At 43.6% G+C, this 26,505-nt stretch overlaps 2 protein-coding genes across 3 annotated transcripts in view; one reads left to right on the forward strand and one right to left on the reverse strand.

Annotated features, from left to right (window-relative positions):
• Nucleotides 1-26,505, forward strand: part of LOC106581977 (beta-galactoside alpha-2,6-sialyltransferase 2) — a 59,719-nt gene that overhangs the window by 30,356 nt on the left and 2,858 nt on the right. Inside the window, exons 2-6 of one of the 2 annotated variants that reach the window (XM_014164587.2) lie at nt 15,083-15,134; nt 15,288-16,409; nt 20,602-20,699; nt 21,295-21,396; nt 22,627-22,801. In XM_014164587.2, coding sequence (XP_014020062.1) covers nt 15,371-16,409; nt 20,602-20,699; nt 21,295-21,396; nt 22,627-22,801 — 1,414 coding nt within the window. In that variant the 5' untranslated portion in view covers nt 15,083-15,134; nt 15,288-15,370. Of the gene's footprint in view, nt 1-15,082; nt 15,140-15,287; nt 16,410-20,601; nt 20,700-21,294; nt 21,397-22,626; nt 22,802-26,505 lie in introns of both variants that reach the window. The other variant, XM_014164585.2, reaches the window with a different exon arrangement.
• Nucleotides 24,248-26,505, reverse strand: part of tmtops2b (teleost multiple tissue opsin 2b) — a 36,236-nt gene continuing 33,978 nt past the window's right edge. The window contains exon 4 of the mRNA XM_014164588.2: nt 24,248-24,695. Within this exon, the coding sequence (XP_014020063.2) occupies nt 24,477-24,695 (219 nt within the window). The 3' untranslated portion in view covers nt 24,248-24,476. The remainder of the gene's footprint in view (nt 24,696-26,505) is intronic.

Raw genomic sequence — 26,505 nt, forward strand, 5'->3', positions numbered from 1 at the left:
AAAAAGTTGTTTGACCTTAACCCGTTCGGCAATTTCATTGGTCTAATGAAAGCTTCGTGCCGCCAAAAAACTGAGCACGTCACAGAATGTGTTTTTTTGGAGAGAAAAAATTTGAAAGCGGGAAAAATCCATATCTTAGCCGCGTCATTGTTTAAGCTGCAAGCTTCAAAGCGTGGGAAAAAAGCTGCGGCTTATAGTCCGGAAATTACGGTGTGTATCTATCTCCCCTGTGCTAGACTCGCAACACGGACCATGGATCATTACTACTCTCCCTTTTGGGATGGATCACACCTCCATTCTGCTCCTTCCCACCTATAGGCAGAAACTTAAACAGGAAGCGCCGGTGGTAAGGACTGTTCAACGTTGGTCTGACCAATCGGAATCTATGCTTCAAGATTGTTTTGATCACGTGGACTGGGAAATGTTCTGGGTCGCCTCTGAGAATTTTATCGACGTATACACTGACTTGGTGACTGGGTTCATCAGAAAGTCCATAGAGGATGTTCTTCCCACTTAGATGATCCAAACTTATCAAAACCAAAAACATTGGATAGATGGCAGCATTTGCGCAAAACTTAATGCGCGAACTACCCCATTTAACCATGGCAAAATGACTGGGAACATGGACGTATACAAACAGACCAGCGACGACCTCCGTAAGGCAATCGGAGGCAAAACGACAGTACAGGGAAAAGTGGAGTCACAATTCAATGGGTCAGACACGATGTGGCAGGAATTTGACAATCATGGATTATAAATTGATTTGGTAAGCGCATGGCCTGGGGGATAGAGATGGAGGGGGTTTAAACAGAGACCATAATACCACAATAACTTCAATGGTCAGCTCATTATCTTAGGTGGTAAATGGGCTTCTCTGAAACCCCATGGGTAACCACATGGATGTGTGTGTTTTGAAAGTGAGAGAGCGAGTAAGCATGCGCTGCATTCTCTGTGTGTGTTATTGAGTGTGTGTACATTAGGTCCATAATTATTGGCACACTTAATAAAGATGAGCAGCAAAGACTGTACTGTGTATAATAAGTACAAAAACTGAGCTATATGCTTAAAAAAAAGGGAAATAATTTTATACTAATACAGAAAAAGATACTTAGTTGAAAAAAAATCTAAAAAAGACGTGTCAATCACTCTAGTACCCTCCCCTTTCGAGGATAATGACACTGAGCCTTTTTCTAAAATGTTTTATGAGATTGGAGAACATGTTGGGAGGGATTTTAAACTGTACCTCCATACAGAATCTTTCCAGATCGTTGATATCCTTCGGCTGCTCTTATGGACTGACCTCTTCAATTCAAACCACAGGTTTTCAATGGGGTTCAAGTCCTGAGACTGAGATGGCCATGGCAAAATTCAGATTTTGTGGCTATGAACTTCATGTTGGTGCTCATGGGTCCTTTTTACATGAAAATGACCTCCGTGTCGTTATCCTCGCAAGGGGAGGGTGGAGTATTGGTAACGGGTGGCAATAATTTTGACCCTTTTATTTTATTGCTTGTTAAACAAACACATTTTTCTCTGAGCAATTTAATTAGTATAATATACTGCTCCAAAAAATAAAGGGAACACTTAAACAACACAATGTAACTCCAAGTCAATCACACTTCTGTGAAATCAAACTGTCCACTTAGGAAGCAACACTGATTGACAATAAATTTCACATGCTCTTGTGCAAATGGAATAGACAACATGTGGAAATTATAGGCAATTAGCAAGACACCCCCAATAAAGGAGTGGTTCTGCAGGTGGTAACCACAGACCACTTCTCAATTCCTATGCTTCCTGGCTGATGTTTTGGTCACTTTTGAATGCTGGTGGTGCTTTCACTCTAGTGGTAGCATGAGACGGAGTCTACAACCCACACAAGTGGCTCAGGTAGTGCAGCTCATCCAGGATGGCACATCAATGCGAGCTGTGGCAAGAAGGTTTACTGTGTCTGTCAGCGTAGTGTCCAGCGCATGGAGGCGCTACCAGGAGACAGGCCAGTACATCAGGAGACGTGGAGGAGGCCGTAGGAGGGCAACAACCCAGCAGCAGGACCGCTACCTCCGCCTTTGTGCAAGGAGGAGCAGGAGGAGCACTGCCAGAGCCCTGCAAAATGACCTCCAGCAGGCCACAAATGTGCATGTGTCTGCTCAAACGGTCAGAAACAGACTCCATGAGGGTGGTATGAGGGCCCGACGTCCACAGGTGGGGGTTGTGCTTACAGCCCAACACCGTGCAGGACGTTTGGCATTTGCCAGAGAACACCAAGATTGGCAAATTCGCCACTGGCGCCCTGTGCTCTTCACAGATGAAAGCAGGTTCACACTGAGCACATGTGACAGGCGTGACAGAGTCTGGAGACGCCGTGGAGAACATTCTGCTGCCTGCAACATCCTCCAGCAAGACTGGTTTGGCAGTGGGTCAGACATGGTGTGGGGTGGCATTTCTTTGGGGGGCTGCACAGCCCTCCATGTGCTCGCCAGAGGTAGCCTGACTGCCATTAGGTACCGAGATGAGATCCTCAGACCCCTTGTGAGAACATATGCTGGTGCGGTTGGCCCTGGGTTCCTCCTAATGCAAGACAATGCTAGACCTCATGTGGCTGGAGTGTGTCAGCAGTTCCTGCAAGTGGAAGGCATTGATGCTATGGACTGGCCCGCCCATTCCCCAGACCTGAATCCAATTGAGCACATCTGGGACATCATGTCTCGCTCCATCCACTAACGCCACGTTGCACCACAGACTGTCCAGGAGTTGGCGGATGCTTTAGTCCAGGTCTGGGAAGAGATCCCTCAGGAGACCCATCCGCCACCTCATCAAGAGCATGCCCAGGCGTTGTAGGGAGGTCATACAGGCACGTGGAGGCCACACAAACTACTGAGCCTCATTTTGACTTGTTTTAAGGACATTACATCAAAGTTGTATCAGCCTGTAGTGTGGTTTTCCACTTTAATTTTGAGTGTGACTCCAAATCCAGACCTCCATGGGTTGATAAATTGGATTTCCATTGATTATTTTTGTGTGATTTTGTTGTCAGCACATTCAACTATGTAAAGAAAAAAGTATTTAATAAGATTATTTCATTCATTCAGATCTAGGATGTGTTATTTTAGTGTTCCCTTTATTTTTTTGAGCAGTGTATAATTTCCCAATTTTTCTGAGGAGACAATAGTTCAGTATTTGTATTATTTATTTTAGTATTTTTTGCTCATCTTTAACAAGGTTGCCAGTAATTATGGGCCTGTTTGTGTTTTAGGTCATAGGAAAAGGAGGAAATATGAACAACATATCCCTCACTCACTCAGAGAGATCTGCCGCTCTCCATCCCTCAGCATTCCGCTCTTCCTCCTTTAGCTCTCTTTTATCTTTCTTTCTCCTCACGTCTCTCCTGCGTCTCCTCATTTATCTCTTTCTCCCTTCATCTCTCTCTGCGTCATGTCTCTTTCCTGGCTGACTGTCTCTCTCTATCTTAGGGCTGGCACAATTAGTATTAACCGTGTAACCGACTGTTATGGATGGTTATAACTGTTTGATTATTTTTTTTGTGGAACTGTTTCTGCTGTAACATGGACTCTCAACAACACCCCCATCAATGCAGCAGCACACAGAAATAGAATGAATAGAACAGGCTTGGAACCTAGGTCGTTATCAATAAAACGTCACAATACGGTGCAGAGCGTTCGATTTGGAGACCCCCAACTCCACTAAAACCATTGACAACTGTGCCATTTTCAAGGGATTGTTATCTCTTTGGTTTCAGGGAGAGAGTGTGCGCGTGAGAGGGAGAGCTGCTGGAAGGATCATTTGATCCATGCGAGGCATGCATGCACTTTAAAACATTTTACTTAGCGGTTCACTTCGCTACTCTACCTTATCCTATCCTCTACCATCTATGAGTAATCCTGTTTTATAAAATACTGCTACTCAATCCAGCCATAATCCAATGGAACAGACCTACTTTACCATAACCCTATACATCAGTATAATCTGTTGCAGTCCTATGTCAAGGTTTTTATTTTCTTACGTTTTTATAAGCGGTTTTTCTTTTAGGTCTTGTCAAAGACAAACGATCACTTCTTCTTCTCTGACAACAAGCAGTTTCAACTCGCTATTTGCATTTGAGATTTGGTCCAACAGGATCAGTTGATTCCTCTTCTAAATTACTTTTTATGTCTCAACTCCCAAAATGTAGAACAGAGCAGACCCTACTAAAATGGGAGTATCAATGAACAACACAAAATTAATGCTCAGTTTCATACCACGTACCACTAGCAGCATATTAGCCACATATTATTATGTGCTAGCTGTTGGTCTGTGTTTTTTATAAATGTGCAATGAGCATAGAAATAGATTTATATTAGGAATTGGCAACTTCTTCTAGTTCTGAGAAGTATGCTTCTTATCCAGGTAGGCAGGCCACTTACATTTTTTACATTTCTTATTTAACCTTTATTTAACTAGGCACGTCGTTAAGAACAAATTCTTATTTACAATGACGGCCTACCCCGGCCAAACCCTCCCCTAACCCGGACGACGCTTGGCCAATTGTGCGCCGCCCTATGGGACTCCCAGTCACGGCCGGTTGTGATACAGCCCGGGATCAAACCAGGGTCTTTAGTGACGGCTCTAGCACTGTGATGCTGCGCCACTCGGGAGCCCTTTTGACACTTGATTTCAACATCTAAACAAATTGAGCAGTTGAAACAGTTGGAGACGGACAGAAGGGTCTATTCATAACAGTGCAACTGTTCGACCTTGTTAGCAAGCAAATTGATCCAAGTTGGTTAGACTTTAAAGATTCGCTGGCTACTCACTAGCATGTGGGCCTGGTGTGCTTGAGAGATCGTTTATGAGACCTGTGTTAATTTTCTGTAAAGCCTGCTATAAGAAGTTAGTAATTATTAGTGGATGTGTATTGTTTGTAACAATGGGTATGTTCATAGACAGACTTGAAAGCAATATCAGTGATTATTGCAAAAAAGCAGGTTAAACTATTTTTATTATTATTATTATGGTTTGTCTTATGGTTACAGAAGACTTTTATATTTTGCCTAGGTATAATTTCACAAGGCCTGAATTAATTTGATTATTCCTGACTTGTTGAAATACAGTGTATTGACCTTTTTAATGGTGCAACAAAGCTTATGTAAAGAAAGTAAACATGGAAATATACATGGAAATATGATTTTTAGGCCGCCGGGCCCAGCCCTAGTCCTGTGCTATCCTGTGGCAGCTATATTCATTTTTGATGCTAATAGGCGCTAGCAGGGTTGCCAACTCAGATCAAACTCAATCCTAGAGATGATGGAATCCCTTTTTAAGGTGTTTACGTTTCAGTTCTGTTTCATTCAAGAATATTCCTGAATGTCTCCAGGCCAAACTAGGGGGTAGCATAGCAACCTTCTGAACTAGCCTTTCCCTTCACTTGCAGACTAACTGTTATTAGCTACAGTATTAGGTATCTTTAGAAAGTAATATCACAGAACAATGAGCCAGATATTTCACCTGATGTATAAATGTGACTCATCCGGTTGGCGTTTCCACTCACTACCAAATATGGTGATGAGAGGAAGCCAGATGGATTTTGGCCGACATTCTGCAAAAAATGTCCTCGATTTTAAACATTTGATATCAATACAGTTTTCTGTTTCCAAAACTAGAATCTGTAACAGTGGACTACGTTTTGTAGACCCTTTGCCAATGTTTGTAAAAAAAATTGCCTTGTTTAGGAGTGTAAGAGCGAATTCAATTATTGCACATGTGCAATTCACAGAGTAGGCGTTCCCTAACGGAAATATGCAAATAAATGCTAGAAGGTGCCAATAGGATCTCGCTTGGATCTGTCCACCTCCTTGCTTGTTCTATCCACTGATTAATTTGCTTCCATTGAAAATATCACCTCTCTGACCCCTGCGAGTGGATCAGGGTGAACCTGTAGGTGAGCGGCAGGGATGCAGGGTCTACACAGGAAGAAAGTGGAAAGGGATCCACTGTTCATATGGTCTGGCAAGCATGATGTGAGCGCATTGATTTTTATTCTTTCTGTGCATCTTGCCCGTTATCTGCGTCTCTTCCTCTCTTTCCTCTTTCATTTTCTCCCTTTCTCTCCTTACTCCCTTTCTCTCCCCACCACCATATTTCTCTCTGCTCTTCCTCTGAGGATTTATTCCATCCTTTTCTCACTGTGATTTTTGTAATATCCGAGCGGCTTGGGTGTTTGCTCTGGTATCATAAACTGTGAGGGAATTGATACTCATATAAATGCCTTTAGTCTAATGAAAGCAGTAGTGGTGCTTGTGTAAAATCAGTGGGCAAGCCAAGCCAGGGGGGAATAAAGCCATATAACAACCTATGTATTGTGATAATTGCTTTCTTTGCTCTATAACCGGTTAGGTCTATATATCACGGTCACAAGGCATATGAACTAAGGCCGAGACAATAAGAAGACAGTGGCAGAATAAATTCAACCACACTTTTTTTATCACAAAACCGGAGAGCAACCTCCACAAAGCATATTGCATGTAACAAAGAGTTACATGACCTACTGGTCAAGCAAGTTAATGTTTCTGACATTTTTGGACCACTAAACAACTATTGATTTAGAACCACAGAGAGTTACTGCAAGTCACAAAAAAAACAGGAGCTGCCTCCATTATTCCAGCAGCATTTCAACATCTTCAAATCACCCATGCTTAGTCTAATACTGTGACAACTAAAATATACCAAAAACAATTTAATCCAATCATGTGTGTGTGCGCGCGCGCATTTGTGCAAGTAGAAAAACCATGTTTACTCACCCTACTTGTAGGGAAACGCCAATGCCATCCTACCTGGCTAAAATGCTTGCTAACTAGTCTAACTTAATTTCATGGGCAACTTTAGCTAGTTAACATTAGCCTTCTATATCTAGCTACATATTGAACTTCCATCCTCTCAGGCCAGGAGCAGAACAATGTATGAATTAATGGTTGGATCAGAATCACCATTATAATCATTGGCCAGTACGGAGAATTAAGTAAAACCACACATCCAAATCCCTATCTCCAACCATAGCTAATTTAGGAAAGGGACAATTTTAGTTAGCTAGCCACTGAAGGACATCACATTGAGATGCACAATGAGTTTCTGTCAATGACGTATGCTCTCGAAGTGATTGGAGTGAAGCCAAATCCAAACTGGCTTCCCTTAACCTCTATGGGCTAGGTGGGACGCTTGCGTCCCACCTACTCAACAGCCAGTGTAATCCCGTGGCGCGTTATTCAAATACCTTAGAAATGCAAAACCTTCAATTTGTCAAAAATGACAATTTTACACCATTTTAAAGATAAGACTCTCGTTAATTTAACCACACTGTCCGATTTCAAAAAGGCTTTACAACGAAAGCAAAACATTAGATTATGTCAGCAGAGTACCCAGCCAGAAATAATCAGACACCCATTTTTCAAGCTAGCATATAATGTCACATAAACCCAAACCACAGCTAGATGTAGCACTAACCTTTGATGATCTTCATCAGATGACACACCTAGGACATTATGTTATACAATACATGCATGTTTTGTTCAATCAAGTTCATATTTATATCAAAAACCAGCTTTTTACATTAGCATGTGACTAGCATTCCCACCGAACACTGCCGGTGAAAGCACATTTTGCAATATTCTCAGTAGATAGCCCGGCATCACAGGGCTAGCTATTTAGACACCCAGCAAGTTTAGCACTCATCAAAGTCAGATTTACTATAAGAAAAATGTTATTACCTTTGCTGTCTTCGTCAGAATGCACTCCCAGGACTTCTACTTAAATAACAAATGTTGGTTTGGTCCAAAATAATCCATCGTTATATCCAAACAGCGGCGTTTTGTTCGTGCGTTCAAGACACTATCCGAAAGGGTAAATAAGGGTGGCGAGCATGGCGCAATTCGTGACAAAAAATTCTAAATATTCCATTACCGTACTTCGAAGCATGTCAACCGCTGTTTAAAATCAATTTTTATGCCATTTTTCTCATAAAAAAGCGATACTATTCCGACCAGGAATCTGCGTTTAGGTAAACGGACAAAAGAAAAGAAAGCATTCGGTCGACTCGGGCACACGCCTAAGCCCATAGTACTCTGAGCGGCCACTTGCCAAAAGCGATAAAGTGTTTCAGCCAGAGCCTGCCTCGATATCGTTCAGCTTTTTCCCGGGCTCTGAGAGCCTATGGGAGCCGTAGGAAGTGTCACGTTATTGCAAAGATCCTCAGTCTTCAATAAAAAGAGCCAAGATGAAACACAACTTCTCAGACAGGCCACTTCCTGCATGAAATCTTCTCAGGTTTTGGCCTGCCATATGAGTTCTGTTATACTCACAGACACCATTCAAACAGTTTTAGAAACTTTAGGGTGTTTTCTATCCAAAGCCAATAATTATATGCATATTCTAGTTACTGGGCAGGAGTAGTAACCAGATTAAATCGGGTATGTTTTTTATCCGGCTGTGTCAATACTGGTCAAGCCCTAACAGGTTAACACTTTTTTTTTTTTTTTTTTTGGTGCGCCAGGACCATTCACAGTTTAGCTCACTCAGTTTAGCTCAACGCTGATTGGCTATTATCTTATAGAAAACAATTATCACGGGAGGCCAAATGCTTACTGGCTTCCCTTGCATTCAATGCTACGGGCAACAACAATGTCATACTCTTTTGGACCAGACCGCATCAGATGGTCTACAGAGACAGAGGGGGGCTGTTTCGCTCGCTTGGATGCTTTCTTCATTGAGATACATTCAGCCTCTTGCGAATTGAAGGAAAATTATGAAACAGCGAGATGAAAGATTTGTATTTTTATTTTATTTAACTAGGCAAGTCAGTTAAGAACAAATTATTCTTATTTACAATGACGGCCTACCCTGGCTAAGCCCTAACCCGGACGACACTGGGCCAATTGTGCGCCACCCTGTGGGACTCCCAATCACGGCCAGTTGTGATACCGCCTGGAATCGAACCAGGTCTGTAGTGACGCCTCTAGCACTGAGATGCAGTGCCATAGACCGCATAATAGTTTAGTTCAAGGCCGCCATCGTAGAACGCTCTTTGGTTTCAGTAGCAGTTCTTATGACAGTGGCTGTTCAGACCTGGGTCGAAATAGTATTTTGTTTTTCAATACTTAAGGTGTGCTTTATTTAGCCTTGCCGCCTGACATAATGGAACCAATAGGATAGTCCCGAAAGTTCAATGAGGTGCACACTGGGTCAATTGATGTTTTGACAGCCTTATCCAAGTGACAAATATGCTGATGTGTATATACAAATAATGCGTTAAGAGAATGTGTTGATTGGGTATATCTCTATTCACAGTTTAGCTTTAGAAGCTCTGGGGTTTAAGTAGGACTGTAAACTACATTATTTTCCACTTATTTCCCTTATCTTTTCCTTAGGCCTCTATCTGGCTTTAGTTATATTTCATGATTCTCTGAATGAGATCGGGAAGGTTTTAGTAAGTCTTATCAAACAGCACGCCAACTGAGATCCTCCTCCGTCTGTCTTCTGTTTGATCAGACTTACTGAGGGCAGCTTGTGTATGTGTTAGACTTAGGCTGCAGAGCTGATGAATTATAGAGTATTTGCGCTGTATTACATGGTTCTGCACTACACCTCCCTCCCCATTCTCCTCCTCCGATCATTCTCTCTCTTTTTTTCCCCAGTCTTACTGGCTGTTATTCCTCCTTTTTCATCACCTCTTCCACTGTTCAAAAGCTCTGTGTTGTGTACCTAGAGGACACATTTTACAATAGAGCTAGAACTCTTCCTCCGCCCCTTTCCCTCTCACTATGTGGTTTTCTCTGCCATGTAAATTCATGACCACATAATGAACCTCCTCAGGGTAAAGGGCCTGCTAACGCTTAGGCTACCTCAGTCTTAACTCTCTCTCTCTTTTTTTCTCAATGATTGTATAGTGTATAGACAAAAAGATAGTCTTGAGTGTATAGATCTATAGGGCCTTTATGAATGGTGAGAATGCTGCTGTAGTTCTGAAACAATTGCATATTAATTGTAAGTGATATGGTGACATTTCAACCGGCCTATTAGAAGACAAGGTGAAGAAATGACCTTATTGTTTAAACAGACCGGATCCTCTTTGATCAACAGGAATGGGCTAGCTGATAGGGGCTAGGAGTGGATTTGGAATTGAGCATCCAACAACATGCTTTCAGATGAGAAGGACTTGATGTTTTGGACAGAACACCATGTACACCTCCACTCTGGAACACTTAATTATTTATGAGGAACAAAATGCTTAGCCTGTGCTTTACCTGTGTGTACAGTACACACATGCAGGTTTTAGGGTTGTCCCATTTGGTGTACATCAGGGATGGGCAGCTGGCCTTTTGAAGGCCCTCGGCATCAGCAGTTTTTCGTGTTAGCCCATGTCAGCTAGCATTTTTTTGATAGCTGGTCGCAAAACTAACTTAGCAATCTAAACTTGTTATCATGGTCGAATTACCGCCTGGGCGGCCACAATGGATTTTGTTAGTCAGGCTCACTCAAATATCATATTAAAAACGGCAAACCTTTCCATCCTATGGCAAAATGTGTAGAATTGCAGGAAATTGGCAGTAAAACGCAGACCCGCAAGCATCTGCATCCCCTCATGATCATTTTAGATTTTTTTGTGTCCCCCATCAAAGTTGCCCATCCTTGTACATAGTAGAAGGAATTATACTCTACCGGAAAGTATTTTGGTCTCTCTTTGCCCCTCTACTACTGAACTCACTCATACATTATACTCTTGTACACTTCTTCTTTCTTCCTCTCCTTCCTGTCTGGTTGAAGTTTGTGTTTTTAATGAGAAACCCAAACCTATTGAGACCTAATTATTCTTTTTTCACTAATTTATAAATCACCGCACATCTCCCACTACCCACTCAGCATAGGATAGATAAACTCACTGATGAGGGAGGATTGCCACTCAGGGAAAATATTGTAATCCATGTTACAGGGCTCTAGACGAACTTTTTCCACTGGCGGCACTGGGGCTACCAACTTTTTCAGCTGATGGCACCAGCACATGATTTGGTCGCACCAATTTAATGACCTGACCGATGTACCATAATGTACCTGCATTCCATATTGAACCAGGCTAATAATGACTAGACATCTTTTTAAATGTGCATGCACTTGCAGGGCTTGACATTCAGGTAAATTTGCCAGTGGCACACCGGGCCAGTGCCCACTGAAAGCTACTGGCCTAAATGAAAAGAATACTGGCCCGGGAAAGCGGATGATGCACGCATCATTTAAGGCAAGTACCCTAATAGGGTATTTTTTCCCCCCTTAATCACAATGAACTTTTAGACACCAATATAATACTTTTTTTGTATTACAACTTTTTTGAAATTTGGTTTTAAAATATACAAATTAGGCAATATATCATTAAATATGCACATATTTGTATATACCGCAAATCCATTTTTCTGGACACTGGATGAAGTTAGCCTTTTAACATTTTGGTTTCATTTTGTTAAGACACTCCAGGATTGTATAGAGCAGATTGTGGACAAACTGGACAATCTTTCTATCTGTAAAATACTAAAGACATGTACATAAACTGCATTTGTTTAGTGCATATTTTCCAAGAAAAATGTTATCTAGAATAAAATGTTCACAAAAAAATAAACAATTCCCTGGTATATAAGTCTGGAGAATATGTGTAAGAATAACCACAAAAAAATTTGGTGAATGCAAATGCTTCTGAAGCTGAGAAAAATGTGTTGGTGTGTGAGAAGAGTGACTTTCAGGAAATGGCAGTTAAAGGGAAGTAGCCAACAATGAATTATACCTACCGATCATCAAATTCATATTTAGACCCAATCACAATCTCTTCAAAGTAAGTTACTACATATAGTCCAGTTTGTAATATTCTCTATGAATTGGGCTTTTAAATTATGTATGATTTACATGTAGTGAGTTTTGAAATGATGGATTTATGTCCATTTGAATGTGGTCAAAATTCATTTTTTTGTCAATTATTTGTACTAATATTAAAGGACGAAATACCCCAAAATCTCAATTGATAAATTGATGCAAAAATGTAATTTCAGCCTGTGGTGCCTCACCTTAAATGTTATCTTTCATTTGCAATCACCTACCCTTAATACACAAATGCATTTTACCTTGACTATCTTATTTACATTAATTGTTTGGAGGGGGGAAAAATGTTTGCGGATTCTCAAAAAGGGTGTTATTGTTAGCAATTTTTAACATTCACTCTACAATTGTAGGGACCTAAAAGTCAGTTTTATATTTTGGTGAATTCAGTTTTTCAGTTTTTTTCCTCGTTTCTTTCAGGGTTTCACTCTCAAAATCACCCTTTTAATTTAATTAAATTGCGTGCCTAGCAAGAGACTGTTTGGTTAGCGCTGTTTTTGTACTGTACAATGTGCTGTGTAAACTACATGTGATGGCAGAGTTTTGCAAGACAAATACCCTCGCGATTGATGCAAATCATCATGATATTCTGCCAGGTACGCCTACTTTGCAGGCAACAGTTTAATTGGTTTAAAGGTTTTTTGGGAAAGCCTGATGACTTTATTGAAAAATAAGTGTCACACTGCCAAGTTAAGGGTCGCAAAAATGTGAGTGTTTTGGTTGCAGTTTTGAGCCCTGAGTTAAACTTTTTGAAATGTTTTCTGCATACAATACTTGGGACCCACTTCAAACAAATTACAACCTTTTTATAAGGCTTGTATTGATGTTTATATACAGAAATAATTCATAGGCTAATACACTATATCATGCATATATACTGAACAAAAAGATAAACACAACATGTAAAGTGTTGGTCTCGTGTTTCATGAGCTGAAATAAAAACGCACAAAAAGCTTATTTCGCTCAAATTCTGTTGGCATATTTGTTTATGTCCCCGTTAGTGATCTTTTCTCCTTTGCCAAGATAATCCATCCACCTGACAGGTGTGGCATATCAAGAAGCTGATTAAACAGTATGATCATTACACAGGTGCATCTTGTTCTAGGGACAATAAAAGGCCAGTTTAAAATGTGCAGTTTTGTCACACAACACAATGCCACAGATGTCTCAAGTTTTGAGGGAGTGTGCAATTGGCATTCTGACTGCAGGAATGTCCACCAGAGCTGTTGCCAGGGAATTTATTGTTAAATTCTCTATATAAGCCGCCTCCAACGTCATTTTAGAGAATTTGGCAGTACGTCCAACCGGCTTCACATCTGCAGACCACGTGTAACCACACCAGCTCAGGACCTCCGCATCCGGCTTCTTCACCTGCGGGATCGTCTGAGACCAGCCACCCAGACAGCTGATGAAACTGAGGAGCATTTCTGTCTGTAATAAAGCCCTTTTGTGGGGAAAAACTAATTCTGATTGGATGGGCCTGGCTCCCCAGTGGGTGGTCCTGACTGCCAAGTGGGTGGGCATATGCCCTCCAAGGACCACCATGGCTGCACCCCTGTCCAGTCATGTGAAATCCATAGATTAAAGCCTAATTCATTGATTTCAATTTGCTCATTTCCTTATATGAACTGTAACTCAGTAAAATCTTTGAAATTGTTGCGTTTTGTGTTTTATATTTTTGTTCAGTATACATTGTATTGAGTGTGAATGTTTAAGCCATCGGTCTCCAACAGGTAGATCAATTTTGTCTTCCTTTGCAAATGGTCACAAACATAACGCTCCTGGCAACAATCCAATCAAAGCCACATTGATATTCCTTCCTTTTTCATCCCCTCTTCCATTGTTCAAAAGCTCTCTGTATCTAGAGGGCACGTTGTACAATAGAACTAGCACATCTCTCTCTCTCTGTGGTTTTCTCTGCCATGTAAAATCCCGACCACGTAATGAACCTCCTAGGGGTAAAGGCCTGCTAACGCTTAACTCAGTCTCCTCTTTGTCCTTTTCCTCCTGCTCTTCCCCCACTTTCTCCTCCAACTCCTCTCTCTCCTCCCTTCCCCATCAATCCTACTCTTCTCCACCACAAGATGGCAAAGACCACCCATTCTCTCCCTGCCTCCTGTCTCCGTCTCTTACTCGCTCTCTACATTTCTATGCATCACGTTTTCCCCCTCTCCCCTTCACACTTCCTATCGGTATACAATTATATCATTCACTTTGTCTCTCCATTTCCCTTGCCCTCCTGTCCTTCAATCTGGGGTACACATTTGTGTTGTTTGACTGAAGTTACTGATGCACAGATCCTGATTGCTGCCATGTGAAATGCTCCCCCTTCAACACACACACACACACACACACACACACACAGGGATTTGTGGGATCACTCCCACACATCGGGCCCCAGTGGAGCACACAGGATGACTTTGCCATGAGGAACCTTTTTGTTTTTGTCTGGTTGGTGAGTCTTAATGAAGGCTGCTTCTCACTGTTACTGCACCAGAGGTCAGCTGGCACATTTACACAGGTTGACCTCTAACCTGAAAGGTCTGAGCTGCAACACAGAGACTCACAGCACTCACAGCTCTTGTGGGCAGGGTTGTAAACCCTCAGAGAGAGAGTGGGAGGGAAGACACACATTCCCACTTCAATGTCAAAAACTACACTCAGAACCAAAACGTGTGCAAATGGAATCTTATCACATATACTACCCCAAGCTTGTGATAAGATGCCATTTGCATAGGTTTCTGCCCTTTGAATGTAGTTTTTGATATGGATGCGTTTCTTCTCTCCCTCTCTGTGTATATATCCTTTCCCTTGGATTTCATATTCCAGGGTGTGCATGTACCTTTTCCTCTCTCTGTCCTTCCTTGGGCCACAACCCAGCCTGACCCCCTTTCCTGACTCCGTTTAGCCCAGTGGTTTCTCTTGGCTTCCCAGTGTGGGACGTCTGGAGGTCAGGACAACCACAGGCACTCCTCTGAGACCGCTCCTCCTCAGCTCGGAGGCCCCCACCCATCTCTAGAGATTTGTTCCAACAATACAGGCACAAAATACATCATTAGAAGGGGTTGCTAGAACCGTGTCATTGAGGTGTCAGGCAAGTTAATTTAATCTTGCTGTGTGTGTGTGTGTGTGTGTGTGTTGTCTCCTACCTAATTTTTACTTTTTTATTTCCCAGGGTCCCGATCTATTCTAGAAGACACATGGACTAAAAGAAATAGGGGCACCAGGTGAGGTAAGTTGTGGAAAAGACAATACGATAAACACACACACCAATACAAAAACCTTTTGAAAAGACAGGGGATTTATCCTTTTAACCAAAATCAAAACCCTCAGGTCCACTTTAGGTTAAGACTGTCACCTTTGACCTCTCACCCCTGCAGGCCCTCTGGCTGTCCTCTCTGCTGAGACCTGACTGCTGACTGGAGCCGGCCTGGTGTTCGTATAGGTGTGTGTGTGTGAGGAGATGAAGTCCAGTATGCGTCAGTGGCGGAGGCTGGTGTTGGTGGGCATGTTGGCATGGGCCCTTCTCTTCCTGGCTCTGCTATCCTACTTCCTAGATGCCCGCGTGGACAACGAAGCCCTGACCTCCGCCGGCTCCTCGCTCTCCCAACATCCCGACACGCGGCGCTTGTCCTCCATCCAAGCCGCCTCCCACCAGCAGCACCACTCCATCATGGGCTCCCGACCTGAACCCGCCTACACCACTTTTACCACCATCTACCCAGACTCCGAAGCAGAGCCTAGCCCCACTTCCACCACCCCAGAGCCTGGCCTGGAGCTGAGCCAGAGCCCAGACAGCGGTCCCTATGGGACCAGCCAGGAGGGGGAGGGGGGCAGCCCACAGCAGCAGGACTACTTGGACCCCCAGACCCTGGCTGCATGGTCCTCCTTTGGCACGGAGAACGTGGGTTCCCACTCCGACCAGGCGGTGACCCGCAGCCGTGAGAGAACCGCCTGGACCCCCTCCGATGCTGACCGGGGGCCCAACCGAACCAAGCGCAGATCCTCACGTGAGGACGAAGAGGAGGAGGAGGGGGTTCAGACGAATAACAGCCACAGGAGGAGGACCACAGTGTGGGGGCGTAGGGGGAAGAGAGATGGGTGGGGAAAAGAGGATGATTTAGAGGAGTACTACTTCTCCAAGTCGGCCTCGGTGGTGCAGCGACTTTGGCGGGGAAGTGTCTCCTCTGAAATGCTGTCCCCGCGGCTGCAGCGCGCTATGCGTGACTACCTGAGTGCCAACAAACACCACGTGACCTATAAAGGAGGCAGACGGGCCGCCCAAAGCTCCAAGGACCTGCTGTGTGAGCTGAAGGACCAGGCCAGGCTGAGAACACTGGATGGGTCCGAGCAGCCCTTCTCCTCGCTGGGCTGGGCCCATCTGGTGCCGCGCCTGGCCCTGGACCAGCTCTATAGACAGGGGGGCCAGAGGGGCTTCAGGAGCTGTGCTGTGGTGACCTCTGCTGGGGCTATTCTGCACTCAGGCCTGGGGAAGGAGATCGGTGAGTGAAGGCTAGAGGGGTAGAGCGGGGAGTGGACAGGGGATGGTAGAGGAGGGGGAGAGGGAATGAAGAAAAGGAGATGGAGGGCAGGGGGAGGGAAGGGATTGAAGGACAACTGGGATACGATGGCTGAAACTTGACACTTTTTTATTTGTACAGTAAATTGAAAAAATCAACTCTTTGTTTTCCGTTTTACCTAATGCCCTGATAAATAGGACCCTGGTCTTGCCTATATGTGACTGTCTGTCAGAGTGTGAAATACAGCATTGATCCTGAGCAGATTTCTCCGTGACAAACTCAGTCTGTTTATGTGAGGGGAGAATGTCTCTTTACGAAGTGACATCCACAGCATTGATTGGAAAGTAAATTTGTCGTGTAACGCTATCGACTTCCCAATTCGCCCCACAGCATAGTGTTAGCTTACCGTAGCACAGGGACGTGACATTTGGTCTTGGGCTCTAAACTGTCTCACACACCAAGTAGTAGACATCTATCACCCAGTAGTAACAATTTCTATGATTGGCTGAAAGGGCTTTGGAATAAGTCATATTTCTCGAAGGGTCTTGAGCAGTTCATTTGGAGATCTTCTATATACTGTACCTCTAGAATACTTTGGTTGACTGCATTGCAGCTTGTCTTTGTGTGTTCTGTTCTTTGCATTGGCGGCTCTATGTGGGCATGGGGAGAGTGTGAACTCGGAGACAGATGGCTCACTTGTTTAATTGTATAGGTTAGCAGGAAATCAAACCATATTGATCTTACTTAGATACTCCTCATCTGTCCAATGCTGAGGTGTTTCTGGAAATACCTTCCTGTCTTCCCATCCTTTCCTTCACGTCAGTGTGTGTGTGTGTGTGTGTGTGTGTGCGTGTGTGTACGAGCATGTGAATGTATGTTTGACATTATAGTCCATAAGATGAGAGGTTTGTGAATCTGTAGTTGGACATCTGTACCAGACTAATGTTTCGCTGCCACAGTGTGGTGAATTGGCTGAATAACATCCTCAATGGCCTTCTACGGTCTAGTCCTCTCATCGCCTCACTGCTCTCTCCCGCCATATCTCTCCACATCCACCCCCCCCTATCCATACACTCTCCTTCTGAATTCCAAATAGACTCCCACCTCCTTGGCTATCCCTTAGCTTAGGCCTTTGTGTAGATCAGAAATGCGTATCCAAAATGGTGAAAATGACACCTTTTCCTAACTAGAGCACAAGATGGCGCTGTTACCACATTGGCATTTCCACGGTTACAGCATGATGCTGAGATTTCGATTTTCACTTTAAAATTTATGCCAAACAAAAACCATTGATTGCAAAGTTAAACAAATGATTCAACTCTATGCACCAGGACTACTTTTAACAATTTCTACTGACATTTTTACAGAAACACATTTACTTGAACAGTGCAGATGTAATGTTGGGTTACAGAATTATTAGTAAAATCTCCCATAGTTTTTTGTGTGATCAAGTTTTTCAAAACTCTGTTTACATATCTACTCCGAAATTAAGATTCAAAGATGTCTGCTGGAAGAAAAAGTATATTTTGGTCATTGAACTACAGTAAGTGAAGTGGATTAACACCCAGTAACAGAATGCTGGTAACAGAATGACATCATGGGTCCCTGATTCTCTTCATGGTGGTACATCCTGAATAAGTACACAATAATATCCTCCTTTGCATGTTTGGGTATTATTCTACACACTGGCTATTATTCTAATGAGCTCGCCCCAAACAAGACCAAATTTGGTTGGTCCGGGCTAGACCAAATCTGTACCAATCGTAGACGTATGTTTCACAAGTTTGGACATCACAGTAAAGCACAGTAGAGTACAGCACAGTATAATACAGTAATCTACTGTACTAAACTTGACTCTACTGTACTGACCTATACTGTAATTTTCTTTACTGTACAGTGCTCTACTGTATTGTACTGTACAAACTTGTGAAACAGACGTCTATGATTTTAGCTGGAATGAGCTCTGCGGTGTAACAATTTTTTGTTTTTTTTATTGCTTCATATTTTAAGGCCCTATAAAATCAGTTGTATTTTTTGCCTTATTCCGTTAAGTTTTCCCCAAAATTCTGTTTTCTCCATTTTGGGTGTAGATGCCCTTTAATTGCTGTACACCAGCGGAACCCATCCAACTTGAAGGAGCTGGAGCAGTTTTGTCTTGAAGAATGGGCAAAAATCCCAGTGGCTAGATGTGCCAAGCTTATAGAGGCATACCCCAAGAGTCTTGCAGCTGTAATTGCTGCAAAAGTTGACTCTACAAAGTATTGACTTTGGGGAGGGGGGGTGAATAGTTTTGCAAGCTTAAGTTTTCTGCTTTTTTGTCTTATTTCTTGTTTGTTTCGCAATCAAAAATATATTGCATCTTCAAAGTGGTAGTCATGTTGTGTAAATCAAATGATACAAACCCCCCCAAAATATATTTTAATTCCAGGTTGTAAGGCAACAAAATAGGAAAAATGCCAAGGGGGTGAATACTTTCGCAAGCCACTGTACGTTTAACTTTCTTCCATATTGTTAGCTTTCATTTGACACCAAATGTGATGTGTCCCTATGAACTTCACGTTAGTGCTCATGGGGCCTTTTACATAGACATGACCTGGTGCTCATGGGGCTTTTTATGGAAATGCCCATATTGCTTGGACTTGACTGTTAATTTTGACCTGGGAAATACCTTTTGAGATGGGGGGGGGGCTGCCTGGGGATCCAGTAATGATACTTAAACAATATTGGTGGTCTGAGGAATAAATGGTCCTGTACATCAGCCATGCTAGCTAGTGGCAAGAGGATGAAAACCTACCATGTCAATGTCAGTGAGAAGTTGGTGTGTTGATCAATTGAATGCCAATATACACACTGATGGTTGACTGGTGTCATTTATGAAGTGTCGGGTAGCTTTGCTGCGGAAGTGTCAGATCAACCATAGAGGATAATGTAGCCCTGCTGAAGTCTAAATGAATGATCAACCAGTGGAGAGGGACTGATTTTAAGTGTCTGAGCTTAACCATGACCATTTACATTTTTTTTATTTAACCTTTATTTAACTAGGCAAGTCAGTTAAGAACATATTCTTATTTACAATGACGGCCTACATAAAGGAAAAAGGCCTGCGGGGACGGGTGCTGGGAGTAACATTTAAAATATAGGACAAAACGCACATCACGACAAGAGACAACACTACATAAATGGAGACCTAAGACAACAACATTGCATGGGTAGCAACACGTGGCAGCAGCACAACATGGTAGCAGCACAAAACATGGTACAAATATTTTTGGGCACAAAGGGCAAGAAGGTAAAGACAACAATACATCACACAAAGCAGCCACAACTGTCAGTAGGAGTGTCCATGATTGAGACCATTAATCATAACAGTGTGTGTGTGTGTGTGTGTGTGTGTGTGTGTGTGTGTGTGTGTGTGTGTGTGTGTGTGTGTGTGTGTGTGTGTGTGTGTGTGTGTGTGTGTGTGAAGGCCAGCAGGAGGACACACTGCCTGTGTCTGTTATGTACTAGCCTGTTGGTAGCATCTATGTTAGCAACTGGGCTCAGTTTGAAGGCTTTGTTTCCTGGTGATGTTTGATGATGATCATAGAACTCATACGAGTAGAGCAGGTGCCTGTGAAAGTCCCTTCAGTTACACACGTTGACCACTAGAGAATACTCTTTCGCTCTCTATGAGTAGTGATACTTTCATGTACTATTGTGTCAAGGCACAGAGCTGAATCCTGCACTAGGCTGCTCATTTACCGGATTCTCCATGTCAAATGGCCATTCACGGTGATCGGTCATCCAGGTCAAGTGTTTGGACTATGGCTGAACGAGGGCAGTCAGGCTGAAGTGGAAAAGGTCAAGGAGACTAGAAGAACTTCACCACCAGACTCTCAGGGTATCACTAGTTAAGAAGATGCAGGGAGGCAGGTAGGCAGACTCGGCGCCTGGACCAAGTGAACACTGCCCAAAAGACAGACTATTGGATGTCATCTAGGGACTTGTCGTTTATGAGCACTTGATTGATTTTCTGTTTCTGAAGTGGCCTTTGATATTTGGCTGCCAAAACTTGATTGTCTTAGTTAAGTAACACTTGATTGACGTAGAGTGACATTTACATTTTTTTCATCGAATGACACTTTGACTGACTTTATTTCTGACGTGTTTTCTTTGTCTGTCCCGCCCCCCCCAGATTCCCATGATGCAGTTCTGCGGTTCAACGCTGCACCTACAGAGGGCTACGTGAGAGATGTGGGGAACAAGACCACCATTCGTATCATCAACTCACAGGTGTGTGTCATAAGACTAACATGCACGTCACAAGCGAAGAGTCACTATAACAGGCTTCACGACTCAGCATCAATATGTGCCTGCAATCAAGTGCCATGGCTGAGTAAGTGGTTCAGCAATTTGAATAGACCATTACTCATTCAAACAAACAACAACATGCATCCAAACACATGAGCCTGACTTGCATATAAATAAGAATGTGATTCATTCAAAGCAGGCACGCAGGATCACGTGTGTGTGTGTGTGTGTGTGTGAACCAGCTGTCCTCCGCTATTAGGTAGGCAGTGAGTGATCACCCTTACCCATTTTGCGTAAGTGGGTCTTCACCACAGTTCCAGTTCAGTCATCTTCTCCCACTCAGCACAGAGAACAACATGCAGTAAATACACACACACACACACACACACACACACACACACACTAGCGCATTCTACTACTGTCACACTAACAATCAAAGCAACCGCAGAGCTCATTCTATTGTGGACCCACAGCTCCCATGGAGAGAGGGAGAGAGCGAGTGTTTGTTTTCATGTGTGTGGGCACTGCAGTGCTGCATCTAGTTTCATGTGTAACCTTTGACCCCTCCCCTTTACAGATCCTGGCCAATCCCAAGAACCGCTTCAACACCAGCTCCCTGTATAAGAAGGTGACTCTGGTGGCCTGGGACCCTGCTCCATACGCTGTCAACCTGCACAAGGTGTGTGGGAGTGTGTGAATTTTACATTCTCCTTGACTGTCTATTTTTTATTTTGGTGATTTGTTAGTTCTCAAATATCTTATTTAAAATATATATTGCTCCATTATGTTTTTTTTACATACTTTATATCTGGTTTTAGTCGTTTAAGTTTACACTGAAAAGGTTTTACCATGTGCCGCTGCTAAATACATATAGAGGAAACACTGCACTCTACCCAAACCTCTTTGAGAGGCCCAGTAATGGCACCTAAATTGTGATATTTAAGGAGAGTTGCTCCTGTTGAATTGGTGGAAGATGGGCTATGGTTACCACGGTTACGTTAGCAATACTAATAAGGACCTGCGTAGTGGAAGGCCCTGTGTGTAAAAGTTAGCCTCGCTTGTCTGTTTAACTCACAGCCCTCAGAGACAGGGTGCTACATCATATTCACCAACACACTGACGGCATCAACACAGATTTATTACCTATGCACTCCTCCTTTATTCTCTCTCCAGTCCTCTGACACTCTCTCCTTCATCACCTCCACTTCTTATCCTATTCTTATTCACTTCTTACCCTCTTTTTCTCCTGCTTGTTATTCATCTCTTCTTTTATCTTTGCTTCCATATTTTTCTCCTCTTCTTCCCTCTGGCCTTCCTCCCTGTTCTCTCTTCTTCCTTTATATTTTGTCCTTAATCTCTCCTGGGTTCCACCTTATCACCGCCCTCTCTCTTTCTCTCTCTCTCGTGCACGCGCCCTCCCTCTCTCTCTCGTGCTCTCGCTCACGCTCTCTCTCTCGGGCGCTCGCGCCCTCTCTCTCGCTCACACTCTCTCTCTCGGGCGCTCGCGCCCTCTCTCTCGCTCACACTCTCTCTCGGGCGCTCGCGCCCTCTCTCTCTTGCAGGCGCGCCCTCTCTCTCGCGTGCTCTCTCTCTTTCTCGCGCTCGCCCTCTCTCTCTTTGAGTAGAGGTGCATGCTCAGTAACAAGTCCAGGGGAAAAGGACGAAGCCGTGATTACCACTGTGATAGGAGAATATGATGCAATATGTAGTTGGTCCAGGAATAGGTTGCAAAATGTCTTAACATATTCTAGGAATAACTACAGGAATCAACTTCCTTCAATCTGTCTCTTTGTTAAACTCTTTGTCTGTTTCTCTGTGGTATGCCAGTCTAGAGTAGACTATAACTATTCCCCCTCTCTCTCTTAAACCCCCTTTCTCTCGCTCGCCCCCTTCTCTCTCTCTCTGACAGTGGTATGCCAGTCCAGACTATAACCTGTTCAGTCCATACGTGGAGCACCGGAGGCTCCACCCCACCCAGCCCTTCTATGTCCTCCACCCCAAATATGTTTGGCAGCTCTGGGACGTCATCCAGGGCAACACCCAGGAGACCATCCAGCCCAACCCACCCTCCTCAGGGTTCATAGGTGAGACTGTGCATACCCACATATGCATACATGTGTATACACACGTACAAGTGCGCGTACATACACACGTACAAGCAAACACACCCACTTACACAAGTGTCCATAAAGCAGGCTCTGTGGTTATAATGTTAACATCAGAGAGTCTGATATGCAGCCTCCATGTTGGGTAATACAGTGCTTGGGCTCAGCATCTGCTTGGCGTCATGTTATTGTATTATTATTATTATTATATAACAGCACTACAGGACCTATAGCAACACTCACTGGGCTATTAAAACCTAGCCTCGGGCAGCAACACAACAGTGTCATTCTTATTATAACCCACCTCTTCATCAGGTCACCTTGACTTCAACGCCGGGTTCCAGTTGGTGTTGGCATCCTCCCCTTCTCTAGACCTCTTTCTGGGTCATGCATCAAGTAGTCCAGGGCTGTGTTGCAGTAGGATTTGGGGTGTTTAGGTATACGGTAGTCGTTGAGTCAGACCCCCATACGTCCAATTTGGGGAGAACGATGTCTCACAGATATTTTGTTGAAGGACTATCTTTGTCCCTAATAATAAAGTGTGGTGGTGTATTGCAGTGTGATATTACAAATTGTTTGTGTAATTATAATATTATAAGTAAGTATTTTTCAATTGCTCAGTAGACCAGTGAAATTAAAAATCACACAAGAGAAACACAGAGATGTGTTAGACTGAATTCAGCGCTTTCTTTGTAGAGGTTCTGATGAAGGGGGAGTTGTCGGGGTGGGGGGGGGGTGGTAGGTACCCCAAACATCACACATGAGTTCAAAGCCACTTCTCCCCAAACAAAATGCTGGCAAAAGTCCCATTCTCAATCTGTGAGATCCATGTAGTTCCACAATAGAAAAGTCCAAGATCAGAGCTTCAGTCTGAGATCACCCACAGTCACCAGTGTACCAGAATCCTTCAGAGCTGTACTGCTCAGTATTTGTTCTCTTGATGAACTTTCATAGTCATTATCAGCTCTTTACTGGACATCCCATAGCTTATTGCACCAGTCAGTGGCTGCATCTCAAATCGCACCCTATTACCCTTCTTTCCTGTGCCCTATGTAGTGCACTACGTTGGGGAATAGGGTGCGATTTGAGATGCAGCCACAGACCTTCTCATCCGTCTTCACAGTCAGGACAGCACAGAGGCTGGGAGTAGCGTAACCACTGGCTGGGTGTGTGTGTGTGTGTGTTTAGAGAGGTGGGGTAGGTTTGTGTGTTGGGGAGGGGGGTGAAGGTGAAATGTGACAGAGATACACCGTTTCACTTGGGCAGTGCGGTGTATTTAGAAAAGAAGCAAGTGTATCGAGCAATGGTTTTTACACCTACACAGAGACAAGCAGACTGAGCCAGAGAGAACAGGCCGAGTGAGATCAAATGGTACACAGTTCATAACCACACACACCCTCTCTCCCCTTTGAATGCAGCACACATGCTCACTCTACAGCCCCCCCCCCAGTATACATACACAGAAATGTACTTTCTCTTGCATGCACAATTTCACTCCTACATATAGATTAACACAGCAGTCAGTAAATAAATGGAAGGGGTTGGGCTGGAGCGGAGGAGAGCATGGGCCTTGGAGCCTATTGGTCGGCACAGTACAGTAGCTAGCTAGCTGAGCCGTGCATCAACATCCACCAGGCCTTCCCGGCGTGCCCGCTCATGAGAGAGTGACCTCGGGCGGGTTGGTGTGCTCGGTGGCCGGGGTGCTGCAGCCATGGTTCTGGATACCCGTGGAGATCCGGGCGGTGCATGCCACCGTGTTGCTGTAGACACGGCGGCTAAGCTGGATGGCGGTGGTCTTGGAGGGCATGGAGGATTGGCCGTTCTCCACGGAGGGCCGGTCGCACCGGATCAGGATCAGGAAACACCTGTAGAACTGAGGGGAGGGAGGAGGGAGAGATTATAGGGCAGAAATTGAAGAATGGGGTGAGGAATACAAAAGGAAGAGGTGGAGGAAAAGGCTGTTTGTATTTACTGCTTGGTGGTAGCATAAAACCTGCATGTGGAAGGTGTTGCTACAGCAAAGACAAGCGAAAACATCATTATCCATGTTCTCTTTTCGCTAATTGGTCGCATGCGCAAACTAGCATTCATACATTTATTTATCTGGCGGTATTGTTCCATGTTACCATGGTAGCTGATGATTCTATAGGCTCTAGCCTGCTATCTCTGGGTTGTATGAACAGGGTCATTCAGGAGTGCTAATATGACGTCAATTCCATTCTTGGTCAATAACGTTTTCACACTTCAACTGCACTTATTATTTGGTGGCCGCCTCGCTTGATTGTCTATAACAACACACACACACACTCGTGTTCAGTCTCCTTTGAGAGGTTGGACAAATGTATCCATTCCCTGAGTTTGACCTGTCACATTTCTCTGATGTCACAAAGGTAAACAGGAAGTGAGGTGGTAGCGAGGGAATGGCCCTGTAATGACTTCAGTTCATCAGCAGAGTAGCGTGTTCTTGCCATGTTTAGTGTGACCTCACAGGCCATTAAACATGCTACATACAGTAGTACATCACACTAACACAGCTGCCCCCAGAGCCATGCACATTATGTCAACTCGGCTCTCTCTTCCTGTATCCCTATTTCTCATGGTTGACTGACCCACTGAGAGATAACATAGTGTACATCAGGGAGGCAGAGTACCCGTTCACTGTTTAGATGGTCCTGTAGTTCCTTTAGCAATGTTTACTCTAAACTTTGATGAAGACCCTTTTGTGGTTGAAACATTTCCAAATAACTGAGTGTACATTATTTTGGAGGGGCGGTAGAGTGGGAAAAGAAGCTGCTACTTGCAGAGCACAGAGAGGGTGTAAACAGATGTTTTTGCAGGGTATGTGTGTGTGTGTGTGTGTGTGTGAACAAGAATGGATTTGGGGGTGAATTTAGGGTGTTTATGTGTGAGAGGCACATGGTTAGTCTCTGTATGTTGTGTTTGGATGTGTATTTATGTAAACATTGTGTACTGGGTGGTTCATAATTGGTTGGTATCCTAACTGAATGCATGTTCTGTTTTACTATAGTTAAGAGAAACAATAGTGCAACAGAGCTTGGATACCAGGCAACTTCATAATCACATAATTCAATGTAAGGATTGCGTGTTTTGTGGAATGTATAACTCGTATGCGTGAGTGTATATTTATTTATTGATTTATTTTATTTTATTTCACCTTTATTTAACCAGGTAGGCAAGTTGAGAACAAGTTCTCATTTACAATTGCGACCTGGCCAAGATAAAGCAAAGCAGTTTGACACATACAACAACACAGAGTTACACATGGAGTAAAACAAACATACAGTCAATAATATAGTAGAAAAATAAGTCTATATACAAAGTGAGCAAATGAGGTGAGATAAGGGAGGTAAAGGCAAAAAAGGCCATGGTGGCGAAGTAAATACAATAAAGCAAGTAAAACACTGAAATGGTAGATTTGTAGTGGAAGAAAGTGCAAAGTAGAAATAGAAATAATGGGATGCAAAGGAGCAAAATAAATAAATACAGTAGGGGAAGAGGTAGTTGTTTGGGCTAAATTATAGATGGGCTATGTACAGGTGCAGTAATCTGTGAGCTGCTCTGACAGCTGGTGCTTAAAGCTAGTGAGGGAGATGAGTGTTTCCAGTTTTAGAGATTTTTGTAGTTCGTTCCAGTCATTGGCAGCAGAGAACTTGAAGGAGAGG

Source organism: Salmo salar, chromosome ssa21 (assembly GCF_905237065.1).
Source record: "Salmo salar chromosome ssa21, Ssal_v3.1, whole genome shotgun sequence".
Lineage (NCBI taxonomy): Eukaryota > Metazoa > Chordata > Actinopteri > Salmoniformes > Salmonidae > Salmo > Salmo salar.